The sequence below is a fragment of the Scyliorhinus canicula genome, chromosome 7 (assembly GCF_902713615.1).
Source record: "Scyliorhinus canicula chromosome 7, sScyCan1.1, whole genome shotgun sequence".
Taxonomy (NCBI): Eukaryota; Metazoa; Chordata; class Chondrichthyes; order Carcharhiniformes; family Scyliorhinidae; genus Scyliorhinus; species Scyliorhinus canicula.
The window spans coordinates 195,719,827-195,744,215 of NC_052152.1; the positions used below are offsets into that span (position 1 = coordinate 195,719,827).

At 47.4% G+C, this 24,389-nt stretch overlaps 1 protein-coding gene across 1 annotated transcript; it reads right to left on the reverse strand.

Annotated features, from left to right (window-relative positions):
• Positions 1 to 314: 314 nt before the first annotated feature.
• fam83d (family with sequence similarity 83 member D) lies at positions 315 to 23,049 on the reverse strand. The gene is made up of 4 exons (XM_038803594.1): positions 22,404 to 23,049; positions 4,183 to 4,350; positions 3,774 to 3,898; positions 315 to 2,294 (listed from the first exon to the last, which is right to left on the reverse strand). Exons 1-4 carry the CDS (start codon positions 22,875 to 22,877, stop codon positions 1,289 to 1,291), a joined length of 1,773 nt encoding a protein of 590 aa, XP_038659522.1. The 5' UTR covers positions 22,878 to 23,049; the 3' UTR covers positions 315 to 1,288.
• Between the last annotated feature and the right edge of the window lie 1,340 nt (positions 23,050 to 24,389).

Genomic DNA, 24,389 nt, shown 5'->3' on the forward strand with positions numbered 1-24,389 from the left:
TGGCCGGTCCGCCGATTCTCGGCCCAGGATGGGCCAAGCGGCCGCAGTGAAAACGCTGAGTCCAGCCGGCGGGAACTCTGCGTGCAAGGGTCGGGTGGCAGCCTGTTTGGGGGGGGGGGGCTCTGACCCCAGGGGGAGCGTCTGATGCGGACTGGCCCACTAATCGGCGGGCCGGCCTCTCTGTCCCCTGACCTCTTTTCCTACGTGCCGGCCCCTGTACTCCTGCGCCATGATGCGCGGGGCCGGTGCCACTGCGCATGCGCGGATCCCACGGCGCACAGTTCGCGCCGGGATCGGCAGCTGGATTGCCGTGAATCGCTCCAGCGCCGTGCTGGCCCCTTACAGGGGCCACAATTTCTCCTGGCAGCGGCCCGTTCACGCTGTCTTAAAAAGCGACGGAGAATCCCGCGCCAGGCTTCAAAGAAGTGCAGAGTTAAATGTCAAAAATCGTATTCTGGAAGTGCAACGGAGGTGACACATTTGAATGTTTCCACATGGCAGGTTTTGGATTCAACTTTTAACATTTTCTTGTTTGCACTTTTGCTCATGAAATCATTCTAGATTCAAAATTCTGATTGGACCCACAGCTTCAGGATAGACCCCAATTTAATTCTGAATTGCTGCGGCCACCATCACTGGCACAGCTTTTCCTCTGATCGTTGCTCTTTTGTCTTCACCGGTCATACATGAGACTTTGGAATATAAAATGTAACAAGGCACTGAAGACCCGTAAGGAAAGAGAGGCTTGCATTAAGAACGTCTTCATGACCTCCCGAGGTTTTGATTGTTGGGATCTTTCGATTGCAGAGGATCTTTAACATCACCTGAGGGGGCAGATAGGAGTTGGTTTTAACATCATTTCTGTAGGACAGCACCTCAGATAGTGAGGTGCTCCCTCAGTACTGAACCGGAATATTAGCCGGAATCTTAAGCTCAAGGCTTTGGAGTGGGGCTTCAATCCTGGATTCTGTGAGGGGATAGTGCTACCTGCCGAGCAACACCCGGAGAAAGATTCTTCTTTTTAAAAAGAGTCTATTTTAGAGGGAGGCAGTGTGTCAACACTGGGAATAGTCCTTCTCCCTCGTACATGCTGGCGTGTACAGTCATCATAGATTTCCCTGCTTACTGAACATATTACTATAGAATCACCGGCTCAACCAGCATTATATCTGGTTACTGACATTAACCCCTTGACTAAATATTGCACTGCTAATGTCAAAGTTCTACCAATCACCAATTCATTTGCATGAACCTGGGAAAATGTTAAATTGGGCACAGATTGAAATGATTAGTTCCGCAGTGCCAAATTTGCCAAGGTGGATACTTCCCTGAAGCCCAAAACTCTCTTCCTGGTCATCAATTCTCTACTGCCCCTGGCACCGTACTGGCCCAGCTCACCGCCGTGGAACTTATTCAGGTGTCGGCTCCGAGAGAGGATGGCAACCATGCTGTCCAGTTTGGAACGAATGGTGGTGTAGTGAAACTGTCGTTCTTTTGTGAGTTTCTGAAAGCAATTCCTCAGCGAGGAGTTTGCACTGTGGATTCCTGTGTAAGGATAACTGACAGAACCACGACCCGCCTGAACCTCGGAGGCGGCCGGGGATGATGAACTACTGGAGCCATCGTTGGAATCTGTTGGAGAGGGAGGAGGCTGACTGGGTGAGTTGGTTGGCTCTCCACTGGCTGGGCATCCATCTGCATCCAACATCTTCTTGGGAGACAGCGGTACAGGAGCAGTGACCACTTCAGCACAGGTCTGAGTTGCCATCGATTTTGATAAGAATGCAGTTTGGGTTGCCACCTCCTTCGCCGAAATACAGCTTTGTGTGGAAGCACTGATCACAACAATCCCTGGCTGCACCTCAAGCTCCGTCTGCATAGAAATGCTCCTCACTTCCTTAAGCTTGCGTACCTCATTGTTTCTAAGTGGGGCTTTAAGTGGGGCTTTATTGCCAATGGTAGATGCTTCAGATGCACGACTGTCATCGGAGCCAACAGACCTCTGTGAGCGCGGCTTCTTCTCATCAATTTGCTCCAGGACCTCAGGTTTACGCTTATTTGGAGAACATATAATCCTTTTCTCCAAGGCTTTAGTGAATGAGGGGCCTCGAGGCAGCAACCTCTTTGCTGCAGCCTCTTCATAGGTGGCATGATTCCCACAGCCTGCTGGCCAGGTTGGTATGAGCTGCGACTGGGCGTACAGGATTCTGAACTCTTCGTCATAAAACTCGGACAGTTCCCCCGAGAGCACGGTCAAGTTACTGCGATTCAGCTTCCCATCCGTCCAGGTGAAACTGCGGAAGAACGAGACACGGCAAAGTATGAGCGGAGAAAAAAGACGGACACGGGACTTTAAAGATGACGCACAATGATTGCTTTAAGGACTGATTTCAAAAATAATTTGTGCTTAACCAACATCACCCAAAGTGTTTCCCTCCCCACCCGCCCCCAATTTCCCTCCTGCTGTGGTCAACAACTTTTGCCGAGGTTCTGATCCACTGTCAGCCTGGAGCCTCATCCAAGTGGATATTCTGAAACCACGTGCCTACACACCGTGGGGCGGCAGTGTAGCACAGTGGTTAGCACTGCAGCCTCACTGCGCTGAGGCCCCAGCTTTGATCCCGGCACTGGGTCACTATCCGTGCGGAGTCTGCATGTTCTCCCCGTGCCTGTGTGGGTTTCCTCCCACGTGTCCTGAAAGACGTGCTTGTTAGGTGAATTAAAAAAAAAAAATTTTTTTAATATAAATTTAGCGTACCCAATTAATTTTTTCCAATTAAGGGCCAATTTTAGCGTGGCCAATCCACCTACCCTGCACATCTTTGGGATGTGGGGGAGAATGTGCAAACTCCACACGGATAGTGACCCAGAGCCGGGATCGAAGCTGGGATCTCAGCGCGGTGAGGCTGCAGTGCTAACCCACGGTGCCACGCTTATTAGGTGAATTGGACGTTCTGATTCTCCCTCCGTGTACCCGAACAGGTGCCGGAGTGAGGCGACGAGGAGATTTTCCAGTCACCTCATTGCAGTGTTAATGTCAGCCTATTTGTGACAATAAAGATTATTATTATTACATACACTGAAGGCATCAGAGTGGCAACCACGGCTGGTTTTCTGCTTCCCATTCTGAGGTACCGAAAGTCAGCTTTGACATTCAATGCTGCAGTCAGTTGAATGATTTTCATCATACAGTATCATGATTTACCACTGGGCAAAATGCCCTCCAAATGTTTGTTGCACAGTTTAAGAGTATACTGCAGAGGGGGTTACTGAAAGCATTACACAGGCCTCCTACTTCAAGGCAAAGAACATTCACTGAACTCCTCCACTTCCTCACCACCCTCGCCCCCATAAAAGAAACTATTTTAATTGGACACCCACTTTTAGGTCGGTCGTACTAAAATATAAAAAAGGAACTAAATCAGGATAAAACCGGCTACTTAAAATTTACAAAATGTAGACCAACTGCAGAATATCCACAGATAGGGCAGCACGGTGGCGCAGTGGGTTAGCCCTGCTGCCTCACGGCGCCGAGGTCCCAGGTTCGATCCCGGCTCTGGGTCACTGTCCGTGTGGAGTTTGCACATTGTCCCCGTGTTTGCGTGGGTTTTGCCCCAACAACCCAAAAATGTGCAGGCTAGGTGGATTGGCCACGCTAAATTGCCCCTTAATTGGAAAAAATTAATTGGGTACTCTAAATTTCTAAAAAAAAAAAATTTTAAATATAAAAAAAAAAGAATATTCACAGATTAGAAGCGCCATTTAATTTTTACCTGTACGAGCCGGTGGCTACTTTATCACAATCAATTAACATGAATTTTTCATGGACTCTGCCGATAACTTTGGCCCCTGTCCTTGTGCAGTAAGTGCATCCCGTTACTGTGCGGACTCTCATCCTCTGGAAAGAAAGCAAATGAATGAATTTGAAACGATGCCCGTCAGAACAGACCGCTGTAGATATACACATTTTCATGGGCATACCTCTATATAATAATTATTTGATAGGCAAGACTACAATTCTGAATCATATCCCTGCATTGTTATGAACAGCAGCGGAAGAGTGGAAAATTCGCCGTGGATTATTCCTCTCACTCCCCCTCCTGCTCCACACTTGCTCGATGGTCAGTGGCTGCATTTTCTGAAAGGGCGCATCACATTTAATACCTCCATTCAAATACGTACCACCTCCTCCTCCACACGGACACCAGCGTCCCGACACATTTGCTGAAACTGTGGGAGCCCAGAGTGATCGAGGAGGATGTAAACAGGGATGCGTCTCCTCCGGCAAGCCTCCTGAAGGTCTTTGAGAATGTCAATATCGGTGAAAGAGTCCATGACCAGGGCGATGACCTGCAGGGCAAAAACAACGAAAATGAGAACGTAACATTTCAGATTTTCGCATGGGATTTTGGGTTGACGTTGAGGGAATGCACAACACAGGGGCTGTGCTTTTGCAATCTGAAACCCCCACTCTATCCACAGTCATAGTTCCTCCATAACCGGTTTGGTATTCCCCTAGAAGTGTAATACATGCCATGATCAAATAGGGGATAGCAGTAAAACAAGACGGTGGAAAGGGTACTTTAGCAGCCATCACTGCAAGAGCACACACTACCACTGAGGTCCTCCCTCCTGTCTGATACGGCCTTCGATACTACAGGCTTACCTCATTCCAAAAAATGGTCCTTCAAACCAATCCTGCTGTATGGCCTCATTGAGCTATCTAGAAAAGCTAACACTGCAGAGGTTTCAGGGTCAGTTTATACCCTTGCCCAAAGGTATCTGACAAGTGCACATAGATATATGGCACGGTAGCACAGTGGTTAGCATTGTTGCTTCAAAGCACCAGGGTCCCAGGTTAAATTCCCGGCTTGGGTCACTGTCTGTGCGGATTCTGCACGTTCTCCCTGTGTTTGCGTGGGTTTCCTCCGGGTGCTCCGGTTTCCTCCCACAAGTCCCGAAAGACGTGCTTTGTTGGGTGAATTGGACATTCTGAATTCTCCTTCTGTGTACCCGAACAGGCACTGGAATGTAGCGACTCGGGGCTTTTCACAGTAACTTCATTGCAATGTTAATATAAGCCGACTTGCGACAATAAAGGTTATTATTATTATTACATTTTGTCCTGCCAGCAAGACTCGAAGGTCTGAGTGAACGAGGGTGAGCCACCTTGTTCCCGGGTTTGGCACCATGGCCTGCCAACCTTGGCGCACACATAATGGCCAGAATTCTACGCAAGCACAATAAAAACCGTTGCTAAGACACAAAAGAGCAAACACTGGTCATCTCTATAATAAAAGCAAAATAATACTGCGGATACTGGAATCTGAAACAAGAGCAGAGGATGTTGGAAAAACTCAGCGGGTCTGGCAGCATCTGTAGGGAAAGAAAACAAGAGGCAAAGTTTCAAATACGTTTTTGGCTCCTCTTCAGAGCTAAAAGAGGGAGAAAATGTGTTGTACATTATACTGCATTAGAGGGGGTGGAACGGTGTTTAGAGAGACCGAGGAGAGACTTCAGCAAAGATGCAATGAATATAAGAAGAGGAGATAGATGGTACGTGGGGATGGGAGGGGGCAGATTTGCATTGACAAAAAAAGGTGTATGGATATGAACATGGAGCGGAAAGGCACAGTAAAGGCACAGTCTAAAGTTGCAGAATCCCGCCTGTAGCCAATGAATGCTCCTTGAAGTGTGAGATAGCTGCAGGCGATATGTTTCCTGCTGGCTCTTCAGACAGCGGGACAGGAAGCCCCCATCATCCGAAACATGCCGGCCATTGCCGGTTATAACTTCAGGAGAAAAAAAAAAGCTTTTTAAAAAGGAGGAAGGGGCAGCATGGTGGCACAGTGGTTAGCATTGCTGCCTACGGCGCTGAAGACCCGGGTTCGAATCCCGGCCCTCGGTCACTGTCTGTGTGGAGTTTGCACATTGTCCCTGTGTCTGCGTGGGTTTCACCCCCGCAACCCAAAAGATGTGCAGGTCTACTGTTCAAACTGGCCCAGACCAAATTGTGCTACCTGTGAATCTCAAATAGCCCACGACTGGACAAGGATCCACAAGTGGAACCTGACGAGTCTGATGGAGGCAAAGGATACAAAGGACCCGCAGGGTCAGGGCTGAAACCCACTCTCCCTGGCGGGGAGAGTGCAGACAATCAAGGTTCTGCCCAGCTTCCTCTTCCTGTTCAGATCCCTCCCCATCTACATCCCCAAAGCCTTTTCAACACAGTTGGTAAGTCAATCATGGCATTTGTGCGTGTGGGGAGCTCGGGGGACGGGGACGGGGACGGGGGGGGCAGCAGGCGAGGATTAGAACATACAGTGTAGAAGGAGGCCATTCGGCCCATCGAGTCTGCACCGACCCACTTAAGCCCTCACTTCCACCCTATCTCCGTAACCCAATAACCCCTCCCAACCTTTTTGGTCACTAAGGGCAATTTATCATGGCCAATCCACCTAACCTGCACGTCTTTAGACTGTGGGAGGAAACCGGAGTACCCGGAGGAAACCCACGCAGACACGGGGAGAACGGGCAGATTCCGCACAGACAGTGACCAGGCGGGGAATCAATCCTGGGACTCTGGCGCTGTGAAGCCACTGTGCTACCCATTAGGAAGAAGGTGCTGCAAAAGAGGAGGAATGTAGGAGGCTTTGGCTTCCTGAGCCTCCAGTTCTACCACTGGGCGGCCTGTGGTAATGAGTGCGGGGATGGGTCAAGGAACCGGGAGCAGCCGGGATGGGTGACAATGGAGGAAAATTCTTGTGCAGGGACATCACTCGGAGCGCTAGCCACAACCGCACTCGCATCTCCCCCGGCCAGATACTGGACAAGCCAGCAATAGTAGCCACACTCAGAATGTGGAATCAAGCGAGACAACACTTTGGACTAACTGAAATGTCCACCATATCCCCCATCTGCAATAATCACAGGTTCACCCCCGCAACAATGGACCCCTCCTTCAAGAGGTGGAGACAGGACGAGGGGGCACTGATGGTTAGGGACATGTACACGGACAGTAGAGTAGCGATCCTGGAGGAACTCACGGAGATGTTTCAACTCCTAAGAGGAAATGACCCGAGGTACATACAGGTCAAAATCTTCCTCCACAAGGAAACAACGACGTACCCCCAGATACCACGACACTCACTATAGGAAGGACTACTGAACGCGGGCGAACAAGGGGAGGGGAACTGTGCGGAGATACATGAACAACTTTAGAAGAGGTATGCTCAACCCTGGAGAAGACAGAGAAAAAGTGGGAGGAAGAACTAGGCAGAGAGATAAGGTGAGGGCTCTGGATCGAAGCACTGCACAGGGCAAACTTCACCTCCACATGCTCAGGGCTGAGCCTAATGCAACTAAAGGTGGTGCACAGGGCACACCTCATGAGAACAGAAATGGGTGGGTTCTTCCTGGAGGTGGGGGACAAATCCCAGCCAACCACACCCACATGTTCTGGTTTTGCCCCAGACTTTGATCCAGCAGAGGGCAGCAGAGCAGAGCTACTGATCAGCTGTTCTGGGGAAATTTGCATACGTGCAGTGCGGTCAGCCTAATTTGAAGGTGGTTTGTGGAGGGGCTGTTGTCAAGTGACAGTTAAACCCGAAACACTTCGTCAGTGTTTCCCACCCTACCTCCTCCTCTAACCAAAAAAAAACCACGGTTGTTGGGAAGCGGGGGCAGGGGCCTGTCGTGAAGGTGAGTGAGTGCCTGTAAATTTGCTTACCTTTTAGCGGCAGCAGGGTTTGAGGGAATATCGGGTAAGCTCTTCCTTTCTTTTTCTTTTTCTTGTTTTTTTTTTAAATCTAGAGGTGATGTCAGGGAAGGCAGTACAATGCTCCTCCTGCAGAATGTTTGAAGTGAGGGACGCCGTCAGTGTCCCTGCTGATTTAATCTGTGGGAAGTGCACCCAACTCCAGCTCCTCAAAAACCGTGTTAGGGACCTGGAGCTTGAGCTGGATGAACTTCGGATCATTCGGGAGGCAGAGGTGGTCATAGTTAGGAGCTTCAGGGAAGTAGTTACACCAAAGACTGGAGATAGATGGGTAACTGTAAGAGGGACTGGGAAGAAGCAGTCAGTGCAGGGACCCCCTGTGGTCGTTCCCCTGAGTAACAAGTATACCGTTTTGGATACTTGTGGGGGGGACAACTTACCAGGGGTAAGCCATGGGGTACGGGCCTCTGGCACGGAGTCTGTCCCTGTTGCTCAGAAGGGAAGGGGGGAAAGGAGTAGAACATTAGTAATTGGGGACTCAATAGTCAGGGTCACAGATAGGAGATTTTGTGGGAGCGAGAGAGACTCACGTTTGGTATGTTGCCTCCCAGGTGCAAGGGTACGTGATGTCTCGGATCGTGTTTTCTGGGTCCTTAAGGGGGAGGGGGAGCAGCCCCAAGTCGTAGTCCACATTGGCACTAACGACATAGGTAGGAAAGGGGACAAGGATGTCAGGCAGGGCTTTAGGGAGCTAGGATGGAAGCTCAGAGCGAGAACAAACAGAGTTGTTATCTCTGGGTTGTTGCCCGTGCCACGTGATAGTGAGATGAGGAATAGGGAGAGAGAGCAATTAAACACGTGGCTACAGGGATGGTGCAGGAGGGAGGGATTCAGATTTCTGGATAACTGGGGCTCTTTCTGGGGAAGGTGGGACCTCTATAGACAGGATGGTCTACATCTGAACCTGAGGGGCACCAATATCCTGGGGGGGAGATTTGTTAGTGCTCTTTGGGGGGGTTTAAACTAATTCAGCAGGGGCATGGGAACCTGGATTGTAGTTTTGGGGTACGGGAGATTGAGAGTATAGAGGTCAGGAGCACAGATTTGACTTCGCAGGAGGGTGCCAGTGTTCAGGTAGGTGGTTTGAAGTGTGTCTACTTCAATGCCAGGAGTATACGAAATAAGGTAGGGGAACTGGCAGCATGGGTTGGTACCTGGGACTTCGATGTTGTGGCCATTTCAGAGACATGGATAGAGCAGGGACAGGAATGGTTGTTGCAGGTTCCGGGGTTTAGGTGTTTTAGTAAGCTCAGAGAAGGGGGCAAAAGAGGGGGAGGTGTGGCGCTGCTAGTCAAGGACAGTATTACGGTGGCGGAAAGGATGCTAGATGGGGACTCTTCTTCCGAGGTAGTATGGGCTGAGGTTAGAAACAGGAAAGGAGAGGTCATCCTGTTGGGAGTTTTCTAAAGGCCACCTAATAGTTCTAGGGATGTAGAGGAAAGGATGGCGAAGATGATTCTGGAAAAGAGCGAAAGTAACAGGGTAGTTGTTATGGGAGACTTTAACTTTCCAAATATTGACTGGAAAAGATATAGTTTGAGTACATTAGATGGGTTGTTCATTGTACAATGTGTGCAGGAGGGTTTCCTGACACAATATGTTGACAGGCCAACAAGAGGCGAGGCCACATTGGATTTGGTTTTGGGTAATGAACCAGGCCAGGTGTTAGATCTGGAGGTAAGTGAGCACTTTGGAAACAGTGACCACAATTCGGTGACCTTTACGTTAGTGATGGAAAGGGATAAGTATACCCCGCAGGGCAAGAGTTATAGGTGGGGGAAGGGCAATTATGATGCCATTAGACATGACTTAGGATGTGTAGGTTGGAGAAGTAGGCTGCATGGGTTGGGCACACTGGATATGTGGAGCTTGTTCAAGGAACAGCTATTGCATGTTCTTGATAAGTACGTACCAGTCAGGCAGGGAGGAAGGGGTCGAGCGAGGGAACCGTGGTTTACCAAAGAAGTGGAATCTCTTGTTAAGAGGAAGAAGGAGGCCTATGTGAAGATGAGGCGTGAAGTTTCAGTTGGGGCGCTTGATAGTTACAAGGAAGCGAGGAAGGATCTAAAGAGAGAGCTAAGACGAGCAAGGAGGGGACATGAGAAGTCTTTGGCAGGTAGGATCAAGGAAAACCCAAAAGCTTTCTATAGGTATGTCAGGAATAAAAGAATGACTAGGGTAAGAGTAGGGCCAGTCAAGGACAGTGGTGGGAAGTTGTGTGTGGAGGCTGAGGAGATAAGCGAGATACTAAATGAATACTTTTCGTCAGTATTCACTCAGGAAAAAGATAATATTGTGGAGGAGAATGCTGAGACCCAGGCTATTAGAATAGATGGCATTGAGGTGCGTAGGGAAGAAGTGTTGGCAATTCTGGACAAGGTGAAAATAGATAAGTCCCCGGGGCCTGATGGGATTTATCCTAGGATTCTCTGGGAAGCCAGGGAAGAGATTGCTGAGCCTTTGGCTTTGATTTTTAGGTCATCATTGGCTACAGGAATAGTGCCAGAGGACTGGAGGATAGCAAATGTGGTCCCTTTGTTCAAGAAGGGGAGTAGAGATAACCCCGGAAACTATAGGCCGGTGAGCCTAACGTCTGTGGTGGGTAAAGTCTTGGAGAGGATTATAAAATATACGATTTATAATCATCTAGATAGGAATAATATGATTAGGGATAGTCAGCATGGTTTTGTGAAGGGTAGGTCATGCCTCACAAACCTTATCGAGTTCTTTGAGAAGGTGACTGAACAGGTTGACGAGGGTAGAACAGTTGATGTGGTGTATATGGATTTCAGTAAAGCGTTTGATAAGGTTCCCCACGGTCGGCTATTGCAGAAAATACGGAGGCTGGGGATTGAGGGTGATTTAGAGATGTGGATCAGAAATTGGCTAGTTGAAAGAAGACAGAGAGTGGTAGTTGATGGGAAATGTTCAGAATGGAGTTCAGTTACGAGTGGCGTACCACAAGGATCTGTTCTGGGGCCGTTGCTGTTTGTCATTTTTATAAATGACCTAGAGGAGGGCGCAGAAGGATGGGTGAGTAAATTCGCAGACGACACTAAAGTCGGTGGAGTTGTAGACAGTGCGGAAGGATGTTGCAGGTTACAGAGGGACATAGATAAGCTGCAGAGCTGGGCTGAGAGGTGGCAAATGGAGTTTAATGTGGAGAAGTGTGAGGTGATTCACTTTGGAAAGAATAACAGGAATGCGGAATATTTGGCTAATGGTAAAATTCTTGGTAGTGTGGATGAGCAGAGGGATCTCGGTGTCCATGTACGTAGATCCCTGAAAGTTGCCACCCAGGTTGATAGGGTTGTGAAGAAGGCCTATGGTGTGTTGGCCTTTATTGGTAGAGGGATTGAGTTCCGGAGCCATGAGGTCATGTTGCAGTTGTACAAAACTCTAGTACGGCCGCATTTGGAGTATTGCGTACAGTTCTGGTCGCCTCATTATAGGAAGGACGTGGAAACTTTGGAACGGGTGCAGAGGAGATTTACCAGGATGTTGCCTGGTATGGAGGGAAAATCTTATGAGGAAAGGCTGATGGACTTGAGGTTGTTTTCATTAGAGAGAAGAAGGTTAAGAGGTGACTTAATAGAGGCATACAAAATGATCAGAGGTTAGATAGGGTGGACAGCGAGAGCCTTCGCCTGCGGATGGAGGTGGCTAGCACGAGGGGACATAGCCTTAAATTGAGGGGTAATAGATATAGGACAGAGGTCAGAGGTGGGTTTTTTACATAAAGAGTGGTGAGGCCGTGGAATGCCCTACCTGCAGCAGTAGTGAACTCGCCAACATTGAGAGCATTTAAAAGTTTATTGGATAAGCATATGGATGATAAGGGCATAGTGTAGGTTAGATGGCCTTTAGTTTTTTTTCCATGTCGGTGCAACATCGAGGGCCGAAGGGCCTGTACTGCGCTGTATCGTTCTATGTTCTATGTTGTCGGGTACCGGACGTCCTTCTTTGAGGCCATGTTCAGGGCTGTGGGAATGAGGGTGGAGCCGAGCCCACTTGTGGTGGTCTTCGGGGTATCAGAGCAGCCGGAGCTCTTCATGGGGAGGGGGGGCTGACGCCCCAGCCTTTGCCCCCCTGATCGCCCACCAAAGACTCAATGATATTCTGCCGATCAGCAGCACCACCCAAGGCTGCAGATTGGCTGTCCGACCTGGCGGAGTTCCTCAGGCTGGAAAAGGTAAAGTTCGCCATCCGTGGGTCGTAAGGAGGCTTTCGCAGGACATGGAAGCTCTTCTCCAACTTGTTTCAAGCCCTGTTCATGGGCAGCAACCAACACATAGGGAGGAGAGGGGGAAAAAAAAAAAAAGAGGACACAGAGCAAGTCATGGAACAAGGAAGAGAAAGGAAGGGGTGGGGGAAAGTGAAACACTGGAGACAGGCAAAAGGGAGGAAAACTACAAGAGACTAGTTTGCTGGTAAATTAATGCCTGAACCACAATGTTCCACTAAGTGTGTGTTTTGGCCAAGTCTGTCAATGTAAAGTCTGCAAGAGAGCTATTTTCGTTAAGTGGGGGGCTATTGTTACTGTTGTCAGTCAGAACTTTGTTAATAGGGGTGTTGGTCTTGTTTGGCCCTGAGAATTTGTGATGTTAAAAGCTCAATAAAAACATTTTCAAAAAAAAAGAAAAGACTGCCGTTACAGGTCTAACCAAAACAAAAGACAGAAAGCATAGCAAATAAAAACATTGGGAAAAAAAAGGAGCTTATGGCTTTATGTCATAGATTCAACAGCAGGGAGACAGGCCCTTCGGCCCTAACTGGTCCCTGCCAACCAAAAAGCCTATCTAAGCTAACCCCATTTGCCTGCCCTCGGAACAAGTTTTAAAAAGCTAGAAGCGATTAAAATTGTGAGATATTCAATTTCAGTCAAACTGAGAAAAGGTATGAGAGTTTTGTTAATGGAGAAAGGGTTACATTCGCTCTGACATGGGTGTAAATGGAAACCAATAACTGGGAATTGTGGAGATAGCTAAACTGAAGTGTTTACAAAGAAAATGGGAATGTATTTATACTCCACATTATGGAGAAGTGTGGAATGAATGCACTACACTTCAGATTTACTCCCTCCACCAGCACCGCACAGCAGCAGCAACACACACATCGGCACGATGCATTGCAATAACTCGCCATGGCTTCTTCTTACAGCGTCTTTCAAACCCACTATCTCTATCGCCTAGAAGCCCAATTAGGTGCTGATGTTCCCTGCTGGTGCTCCCATGCACCTAAAGTGCCCCTCCAAGTTACACACCATCCTGACTTGGAAACACGGTAGCATAGTGGTTAGCACTGTTGCTTCACAACGGCAGGGACCAGGGTTCGATTCCCGGCTTGGGCCACTGTCTGTGTGGAGTCTGCACGTTTTTCCCGTGTCTGTGCGGGTTTCCTCCGGGTGCTCCGGTTTCCTCCCACAAGTCCTGAAAGACGTGCTTGTTAAGTAATTTGGACACTCTGAATTTTCCCCCTCTGTACCCGAACAGGCGCCAGAATGTGGCGACTAGGGGATTTTCACAGTAACTTCACTGCAGTGTTAATGTAAGCCTACTTGTGACAATAAGAAAGATTATTATTAAACACATTGCTGTTTATTTGTTAACCTGAGTCAAAATCCTGGAACTCCCCCCCCCCCCCCCCCCCCCCCGCCACCCCGCCCCCAACAGGGTGCACCAGTACCACATGAGCAGCAGCGATTCAGGAAAGCCGCACACCAACAACTTCTCAAGAGCAATTAGGAATGGTCACTAATTATTGGCTTTGCCAGCAATGCTTACGATCCCATGAACAAATCTGAAAAAAATACCATCTGAAAGAACCTGGTTTTCTAGCTTTCCAGATTATTTTACAACCTCACCCAAAGGCAGCTGATAAATAGGCGCACATATATATTTAAAAATAGGTCTGTGACAGAGAACTGCAGGCAGTAATCCAATCCCACAGGCTCGAATGACTGAAACCCTACAAGCTTCTCCCTCTGTATATTGGTGCATCTATTCCTCGAGGGTGAATCGTCACCCTGTAACCTATCCCTTCAGACCTATACCCTCAGTATAAACCACACACACCCAAACATCAAGCTGCCTATTCATGGCTACCAAGTCTGCCATCTCCACAGCAACAATGACAGGCTCCCAGCAACGGTATACACTGCCATAACGGGGAGTTAAGTGGCATTGTTTTCGCCTTCCTTTTGCGACATGCATCTCTTTGCATTCCCACTCCTCCCATTTACCACAATGAGGCCATTTTACCAGTCCACAAAGCTTGGTTTGTGACATCTCACAGGATTATGTTATATCCATGTTTAAAAAGAACAAACAAACCTGTGTTTGTACATTGCTTTCATGCAGATTCTAAAGTTCTTTGCAACACCAATTTATGTTTGTACACCACCTTTAACATAGTGAAATAACTCAAGGCAATTCACAAGACATAACAGGGCACTGAGCCACATAAGGAGCTATTAGGACAGATGACCGAAAGATTGGGCAAAGAGGTAGATTTTAAGGAGAATCCTAAAAAAAGGAGGGAGGAAAAGAGAGACAGAGAGAGTTTGGGGATTGTGTAACGGAGGGCATAGCCACCAGTAGTGAAGCAATTATAATTAATAATAATCTTTATTATTGTCACAAGTAAGCTTACATTAACACTACAATGAAGCTACTGTGAAAGTCCCCTAGTTGCCACATTCCGGCGCCTGTTCGGGTACACCGAGGGAGAATTCAATATGTCCAACTCACCTAACAAGCATGTCCTTCGGGACTTGTGGGAGGGGAACCAACGCAGCCACGGCGCAGACTCTACACAGATAGTAACCCAAGCCGGGAATCGAACCCAGGTCACTGGCGCAGTGAAGCAACAGTGCTAACCACTGTTCAGGATTTGTACCACTGCTATATCTGTTTTATTTTGGGGAATTTATTGTATTAAAGTATCTTTATTAGTTTCAGGCTGTGTACAGATTGGATGTCTAAAATCCGTGGAAATCCGACATGGTCTCAGGTTTGAGCGTGCTGAATTTTGGATATGCAACTGTAGCCTCCTCATTCTGCAATTATACACAGCCCCACCTCCCGAGCCCTTGCTCCATGGATACTTTGGAGCACCATTACTGGTGGGCAAAAGCGGGAAATCATTGTAATAGCAGTTTGACTGTTTACGCATCCGGTTTCCCCCACAGTTACCATGCTATGAAAAATTATGCCATTGGTCCAGCAAAGGCCATATAGGGCTGGTTTAGCTCAGTGGGCTAGCTGGTTGGTGATGCAGAACAAGGCCAGCAGCGCGGGTTCAATTCCCGTACCAGCTTACCCGAACAGGCGCCGGAATGTGGCGGCTAGGGGCTTTGTGGTGGTATGAATGTGAGCACTGCCATTGGTGCAGAGCATGGGTTTCCCATTGGCTCTGGCTGGTCATGTGCCTCTCGTCCGATTGGCTGGGACTAGTCATGTGACTGCTCACCAATTGGTCGAGAGGCAAGTAGACCCCGCCTCGGAGGCGGGGTATAAGTACCCAGAGTTCCCGGCGGTCGGCCTTACTCTGTAGTCGACCACCAGGCTAACAACTAGCTGATTAAAGCCACAGTTCGGATCCTAATCGTGTCTTGAATCCAATTGATGGTACATCAGGCTTTTCACAGTAACTTCACACTTGTGACAATAAAAGATTATTATTATGTTTCACATCAGGACAGCGTGGTGATTCAGTACCTTGGCCAGCTGGGATTCTTCAGCAGCCAGGTGTATTTGCTTCCAGTAGCCAGATCAAGACTGGTATTTAGTGGATCTATAAAGCTCTTCAGATGAATATTTTTACTGACCTTTGGTTGGCAGCTTTATCTTATAATTCTTAAACCAGAGTTGCTAAAAATGTGTTCCCTTCCATCATCCTGTAAAGCTGTGCAAATAAGATACTCTATAATTGGACTGTGAGAAGCTGCGCCCTATTCAGCTTCAGATCATTTTGTGTTCAACAACTCATATTATTGTGGTGTAATTAACACGTTACTACAAAAGAGAAGCTACTGAAAGACTCAATCATTCACCAAAGTTTTTAAACTTTAAAAAATGCATTACTATGCACTTGAACTCTCAGTAGAAACCTGCCTGGCCTTGTCCAAAAGAGTAACCAATAAAGGTTCTGAAAGCTCAATAGATTTGCAAGCAATGATAGAACATACAGTGCAGAAGGAGGCCATTCGGCCCATTGAGTCTGCACCGACCCATTTTAAGCCATCACTTCACCCTACCCCCCTCCCCCCCCCGCCCCGGTAACCCAATAACCCCTCCTCGACATTTTAGACACTAAGGGCACGTGCAGACTCCGCACAGATAGTGACCCAGCAGGGAATCGAACCTGGGACCCTGGCGCTGTGAAGCCACAGTGCTAACCACTGCACTACCGTGATGCAGTCAAGATAGTGTGTTGGTTGACTAAAACAACATAAGAAATAGAATGAAAGCTTCCACTTGAAGCTACACATACAAAGCCTTATCCCAATCTCTAAGATCTCTCTGAGAAGACACCAACTATAACCATGTCACGGCAGCACAAGTGGATAGCCAGGGTCCCAGGTTCGATTCCCCGCTGGGTCACTGTCTGTGCGGAGTCTGCACATCCTCCCCGTGTCTGCGTGGGTTTCCTCCGGGTGCTCCGGTTTCCTCCCATAGTCCAAAGACGTGCAGGTTAGGTGGATTGGCCATGATAAATTGCCCTTAGTGACCAAAAAGGTTGGGAGGGGTTATTCGGTTACGGGGATAGGGTGGAAGTGAGGGCTTAGGTGGGTCGGTGCAGACTCGATGGGCCGAATAGCCCTTTTCTGCACTGTATGTTCTATGTACTATGTACTTCCTCTGAAGGGAAAAATCAAAGGACAGAAACCACATTATTTTCATACAATGCCTGCTTTGACAGGGATATGGAAGCAGATTTACGAATTGGTCTTTTGATTGGGTAATAAGGTAATCTCCTGCAGAAATTACCAAAGAGGAAAAAATATTTTTGCTGGGAAAAAAAGTAATGGATAAAATATTAAATGAAGACATGAGTCAATAATAACTAAGGAATGCATATGGGTCTCTCAAATTGGGAATGAACAAGAGGTCAGAATTAGCACAATCTTGACAGGTTGTGGGACTGCAGGATATCAGAGATAGGAAGGGCCAAGACCATGGAGGATTTGAAAACAAGGATGAGAATTTTAATGCCAAGATTTTGCTTGACCGAAAGTTAATGTAGGTCAATTATGTACTGTTAAACACAAACACCCTGTGCAGATACTGTGGAAACAAATGGCAGCGTTTCTGCCTAGAACTAGGTCCCACAACAGAATAGTGATTAAATGACCAGATGGGTGGCAGGGCAGCACAGTGGTTAGCACTGTTGCTTCACACGCCAGGGACCTGTTCGATTCCCGCTTGGGACTGGCTGTGCGGAGTCTATAGGTTCTCTTTGTGTCTGTGTGGGTTTTCGATTCCCGCTTGGGTCACTATCTGTGCAGAGTCTGCAGGTTCTCCCCGTGTCTGTGTGGGTTTCCTCCGGGTGGGCCGGTTTCCTCCCACAAGCCCCGAATGACGTGCTTGTTAGGTGAATTGAACATTCTGAATTCTCCCTCCGTGTACCCGAACAGGCGCCGGAGTGTGGCGACTAGGGGATTTTCACAGTAACTTCATTACAGTGTTAATGTAAGCCTACTTTTGGCAATAATAAATTGATTATTATTGGTGTAGATTGATGCATAATTATTGACCAGGGCATCTGGAAAAACAATGGGATCTTATACAGCACTCAAAAGGGGTCTCGGACAGTGCCTTCTGACCATGCAGCAATGGGTGCATCACTCTAGGTTTTGTGCACAACTTTCTGGAGTGGGGGCGGCATGGTGGCTCAGTGGTTAGCACTGCTGTCTCACACTGCTGAGGACCCGGGTTCGAATCCCGGCCCTGGGTCATTGTCTGTGTGGAGTTTGCACATTCTCCCCGTGACGCGTGGGTTTCACCCCCACAACCCAAAGATGTGCAGGATAGGTAGATTGGCCATTCTAAATTGCCCCTTAATTGGAAAAAATAATTGGGTACTCTAAATTTAAAAAAATAAAATGTAAAACATTTTTTAAAAAGTTTCTGGAGTGGGATTTGAACCCACACTGCCTTTTGAGGTGAGAATTACCACTGTACGAAGGTTAACACTAGTTAGTTTGTTTATTGTCTCTGACTTACTGTGCACTTCCAGCATTTTCTGTTTTTTAAATTTCCAGTACCTGGGGTATTTAATATTTTTCTTTGCAGCAAATGTCCATTTCTACCTACATCTCCCTCTGCATGGAGGAACGAAAGACCAACTAACTTTAGAATTTTAAACCAATGCAAATCTCAAGTTGAGATGACGCATGAAAACTTACCATTTATAATAATTCACAAGCTTTTAAAAAACACAAAACAAAATCCCCCATGAACACTGAACCTCTCGCAGACATCCTGTAATCTTATTCCATTGCAGGTGTTAAATGCCTAAATGAATAGTAGTACTCACTTTTTCAACGTGAGATAGCCACTGAATCCAATGAGGTCACTCAGCTGCACCCAACCTACCAATATGTATCACTCTGTGCCTGACTCAATGACACACAAATGTGACATCTTTACAGTCTAGCGCCGAAACGTCAAGCGCATGCACCGCTACACGGTAGCACAAGTGGCTAGCACTGTGGCTTCACAGCGCCAGGGTCCCAGGTTCGATTCCCCGCTGGGTCACTGTCTGTGTGGAGTCTGCACGCTCTCCCTGTGTCTGCGTGGGTTTCCTCCGGGTGCTCCGGTTTCCTCCCACAGTCCAGAAACGTGCAGGTTAGGTGGATTGGCCATGCTAAATTGCCCTTAAGTGTCCAAAACAAAGGTTAGGAGGGGTTATTGGGTTATGGGGATAGAGTGGAAGTGATGGCTTAAGTGGGTCGGTGCAGACTCGATGGGCCGAATGGCCTCCTTCTGCACTGTATGTTCTATGTACAAGCCACAGTATCTGAGCTAGACTCACAATTTTTCCATGAAACTGATGGAACATATCAGGCCATCTATTCCATTCCAAAGCCTAGTAATTTGTCAGCCTTGGCAGCTATTTAAATACCTCGCAGCCAGCGATATCCGAAAATACATTTATTTCCAAAATGTTTCTCTCCTTTTGAAACATTCCAATTGATTTTGCACCTCTCGGAACACCATTCCACATCAGTCTGAAGAATTATTTCTGGGATTCAGCTTTAACCGTCTTCGTATGAATGTAATTATTCCTTTTACCTCTCATGGATTGCAGGCATCGTTGGCAAGGCCAGTATTTGTTGCCCATCCCTAATTGCCCTTGAACAGAGTGGCTTGCTAGGCTAATTCAGAGAGCAGTTAAGATTCAACCACATTGCTGTGGATCTGGAGTCACAGTTAATAATAATAATAATCTTTACTGTCACAAGTAGGCTTACATTAATACTGCAATGAAGTTACTGTGAAAATACCCTAGTCGCCACATTCTGGCGGCCGTTCGGGTACACAAGGGGGAGAATTCAGAATGTCCAATTCACCTAACGAGAATGCCTTTCGGGACTTGTGGGAGGAAACCGGAGCACCCGGAGGAAACCCACGCAGACACAGGGAGAACGTGCAGACTCCGTACAGACAGTGACCCAAGCCAGATTCGAACCTGGGACCCTGGCGCTGTGAAGCAACAGTGCTAACCACTGTGCTACCGTGCTGCCCACAGTGGGTCAGACCAGGTAAGACTTTCTTCCCCAAAAGTTATTAGACCGTTTATTAGATGGGTCATTGCAACAATATATGATGGTTGTCATTTCTAAGAGCATCTTTCAATTCCAGATCTATTAATTAAATTTAAATCCCACCACTAGTCCAATAACTTTACTGCCGTTAACACCGTCTGTGCGGAGTCTGCACATTCTCCCTGCGTCTACATGGGTTTCCTCCGGGTGCTCCGGTTTCCTCCCACAAGTCCCGAAAGGCATTCTCGTTAGGTGAATTGGACATTCTGAATTCTCCCCCTTGCGTACTGAGGAATTGTTCACGTATCCCATTTTGCTGAGAAAATTGCCATGCAGTGTGTCCAGATTTGTACCGGCCAGAGATCAGTGGCATACAGTGAACCCTAATCCCATTAGAACAGGGGTGGGCAAACTACGGCCCGCATGCGGCCCGCCAAAGGTCTTTATGCGGCCCACCAAGTCATTAATAAAAAAAAAAATTTTTTTTTTTTTAAATTAAAATTTTTTTTTAAGGTTAATGGGGGGGAGGGGGGGGCTGCTGTTGGGTTGGGTTACTTACTGGTATAGGGTGGATACGTTGACTTGAGTAGGGTGATCATTGCTCAGCACAACGTCGAGGGCCGAAGGGCCTGTTCTGTGCTGTACTGTTCTATGTTCTATATGAGGCGCCCAGAATCATAACCGGGTGAAGTAATTATTTTACTTAATAGACGATGCGGCCCTTTAAAATTGTGAATTTCTGAATGTGGCCCTTGCACGGAAAAGTTTGCCCACCCCTACATTAGAACATCTGGAAACTGCTCAAAAAGGGAGCAAATTGGTGATAAAAAATATTCAGAACAAGCTCTCCAAGTGGAATCAGTCAGGATGGTTCCAAGTCATAATAAGGCAAAAATAGATTGATAATGTGTTCCAAATTCCAGGGCTGAAAGCTATCTGGCAAACCTATACCACCCGGGGTGCCATTTGAGATTAGGAACCACGTGGGAAAATCCAGGATGAGTACCCTGGGCCCCACCACACTTTCATCATCCATACAATACTTACAAACACAGGAGGAGGCATTTTGACTGCGTGTCTGAGCCAGCTGTCTGTCAGCACAACTCGGCTGGTCCTATGTTCCCCCCTGCCAAATATGGACAAATCTTTTCCTCTTCAGCAGATGGTTATCCAAATCCCTTTGAAAGCCACAATTCAATCTGCTTCCAGCACACACACACACACATTCACATTCCAGATGCCTATTTGATGCATATATAATTATTCCCCTCATGTCACCATAAATCAACTTCAACCTCTGACCTCTGCTTCCTCAATCCTTTCACCAATAGGAGTAGCTTTTCCATATCTATTCTCTCAGGATTTCAAATACCTCTAATCAAACCTCCTCTCATCCAATATATCCACACAAACTGAAGTCCCTCATCTCTGTGGCCACTCTTGTGAATATTTTCCGCACCCTCTCTAAAGGCCTCCACGTCCTTCCCAAAGTGTGGTGCCCAGAATTGGACACAGTACTCCAGTTTTGGCGGAGCTAGTGTTTTACTAGAGTGTGCCATATCGTCCCTGCTTTTGTATTCTATGCCTCTATTTATAAAGCTGCAATAATACTGGTTTATTGTCTATACACAATATCTCTCCACTCCCCGGAAGGGTCCCCCTCCTTGCCTAGCACAGAGGTCGGGGTTTTTATATTATGAGGGCTCCAGTTGTTAAAGGGGACGACCCGCCCCATTACCGGGGAAGTTTGTACTCTGTGGATGTCATGGGGAACCGAATGGTCCACACCCCATGACCTCCGTGAGGGCTGTAACACCTACCAACTATTTTTGCAACACAAAGAACTAAGTAAATAAAATAAAATGAACTGAGGGACAAATTAAAGGGACAGTCCCTTAAAGGGAACAGTCTTAAACCAAAACCAAATCACAAATTAAACTTAAGACATTAAACCAAAATGTGACTAATGGCATCAGTAAGGCACCCTCGCCCCTGCGGTGTTCAACGGGGACAGAAGGTAAATCGGTGACTTGACCAAAAGGAAACAACATCAAAGGGCATCACACTCCCTTGCACTGAAATGTCATCCACCACCCGGTTGACCATTCCCCCCAGTCGAAGTCCTCTTTTTAAAAATAAATTTAGAGTACCCAATTAATTTTTTTCACAATTAAGGGGCAATTTAGCAAGGCCAATTCACCTAACCTGCACATCTTTGGGTTGTGAAGGGTGAGACCCAAGCAGACACGGGGAGAATGTGCAAACTCCACACGGACAGTGACCCAGCGCTGGGATTCGAACCTGGGTCCTCAGCGCCGCAGTACTAACCACTGCGCCACATGCCCCCCCCCCACCCCCCAGTCTAAGTCCTCTTGAAGGCATTGTCACCATCCTCCTCACAGTTCACCATACTTCCGACCTTGGTGTCACCAGCGTGCTATGAAATTGTGGCCTGCACACCCCAGTCTAGAAGAAACATGCAGAACACAGAAAGGCACAGGGGGTGCCAGCATTAAAGGCTGGAGATCTCCAGCCCGGAAAACAGCCACCTCGTTTCCAGTCACTTAGCCAGCCTAGAATCCATGCTGCCACTGTCCATGCTGCCATTGTCCCTTCAATTCCACAAGCTTTGTCCTTGCAGATAAACCTGTGCAGCACTTTGTTCAAAAGCTTAACTTCAGCCTTTATAAAAGAAAAAAACAAATATTTTTTAGATAGAAAAGTTGGCCATTTAGTAATATATTATATATATATTATAATATATAATAACAATAATATAATATAATATTTAAACGAATGGTCCAAAATTAAGAACAATTTTAGCAGATGTAATGCAGCAGATTCCAATCCCAATACCTTCTGTGCCTTCCTGATCAGTTTCCGGATCGCCTCCTTACAGCTGTAGATGAGCTCTCCATAGCTGGGCTGGAAATACACCTCCACCTGGGTCACCCCCCGGTACCAGTTGTCCGGGTACACCGGCCACCCAATGTCCAGCACCGGCACCTCAATGTCCGAGACATCAGGGAAATAGGTACCCGAGGAGCAGTCGTTGGAGCCGCTGTAGGACTGGTCCAGGGACTCGTTGTCCAGCTCAGGGGGTCTGATGGTGGACTGCAAGATGCCGGCGATCTCCTGGGTGGACAGGAAGCCCGGGACCCTCTCCCTCTTCAGGAAGACGGTGTAAGCCTCCTGGCCCCCGGAGATCAGCTCTTCCAAAGCCAGGCGTTGGGACTCGCTGTAAAACTCCCGGAGTCCCACCTCCTGCCTGGGAGCGCTCGACCACCTGGAGACTATTGGCAGGTCATCCAGACACTGGGACTCATTCATGGTGGGTGGGTGGGGGGCAGGCAGAGCCGGAGACCCCAGGCACAGAGCCTGCTATCAGATACCCCCTAACCCCCAGCGATTTGCCTCTGCTCCCCTGTGGCCAAGAGACACTTCGGGTGAAACTCCACTGAGCAGTACAGTCACTTTATTGAACTAAACCAGGAATGATTCAAACCAGGAATGATTCAAACCAGGGACTCCAGAGGCGATTGGCTGCAGCTATAGCTGTCTAACCAGTTTCCCCGGCTCTTTCTCCTCCCACTGCCCACTTCCTTATTCTGAACTTTGTCTTTTCTTTAACGGATTTCGACGACAGCCCCGACCGCGATTGGCTCTTGGATTTAAATTCATCCCAAAACGGCAGCAGTGAGGGTTCAGCCCACTCCAGCTGGTTCAGCAGAGAGAGGCAGCCCCTCCTCCTTCTGTAGTTTTCCATTTTCATGTCGAATCTACCCTGGCAAGTCACAACATAGAGCGGACCCGGAGACAGTAACATTTAGCTGAAATTGCAACATTTAGTGCTGGCTGCTGGTTGGGAGTCGAAACTTTATAGAACGTGATATTACCAACCCCTAAAACAGTGGCCGGGACACTCCACAAAATTGACAATTCATCTTCTGGCGCAAAATAAACCCCAGAGGGACAGTCAACAAAATTGTGTTTCTTATTCGTTTTCTTTTGAATGCACGTTTATTTGCTACAGAATTGGAGGGGTGGTGGGTTTAAAAAGGCTGTTTGACTCACAGTTAAGGCCATTCCTATTGGTTAAAACATCTGCTCGCTTTCCAATTGGCTGTAGGAAGGCCGACTTGGAGGGTAGACCAGTCCCAGGAGTGTGGGGCGGGATCTGAAACTCGTGATGAAATCTCCAGGAAAACATCCAGTTAGGGTTGGCAACACTAGGTAGCAATATACATATATATATTCCATTCATTCCTGATCCATTGAACAAAGCGTTTGTGGTATTATCATAACTATCAGCATGACAAGGGTTAATGTAGTACCATGAATAGCCACTGGAGGGAGCTGCAGATACTACTATATAAGGCAGTAATGCGAGACTTTAGGGGAGGAGTGTATGGAGGAGACAGCTAGTGAAGGTCATAAGAGCAGTTAGCGTGAGAAGGTTAGATTATAGTTTTTATCAGTAATGAATTAGCAGTAGATGAGTGTAGTTAGATGTTATTGATCAATTCTGTATTCTAAAAGGAGTAAGTGTCAAAACCTAGTTTAATGTCAATAAAATCAGAGCTTTGTTTAAGTAAAATCTATACTGTGGTCTTTGTAGAACACTATTCCAGCCGTCCTAAATAAGCAACACAAAGAACACCACAGCATTGAACCTGAGACTTGATCGTTGTGTGGAACAAAGGGTTAACAGATGGGATATGCTAATTTAAAATATAAATGACGTTGTACCACTGACATCAGTCATGTGTCAGAATTTTGAGAGAGGTTGGATTCATGCCTAGGAGTAAAATGCCTACTCTGTAACCTGTTCAGGTGTAGCTC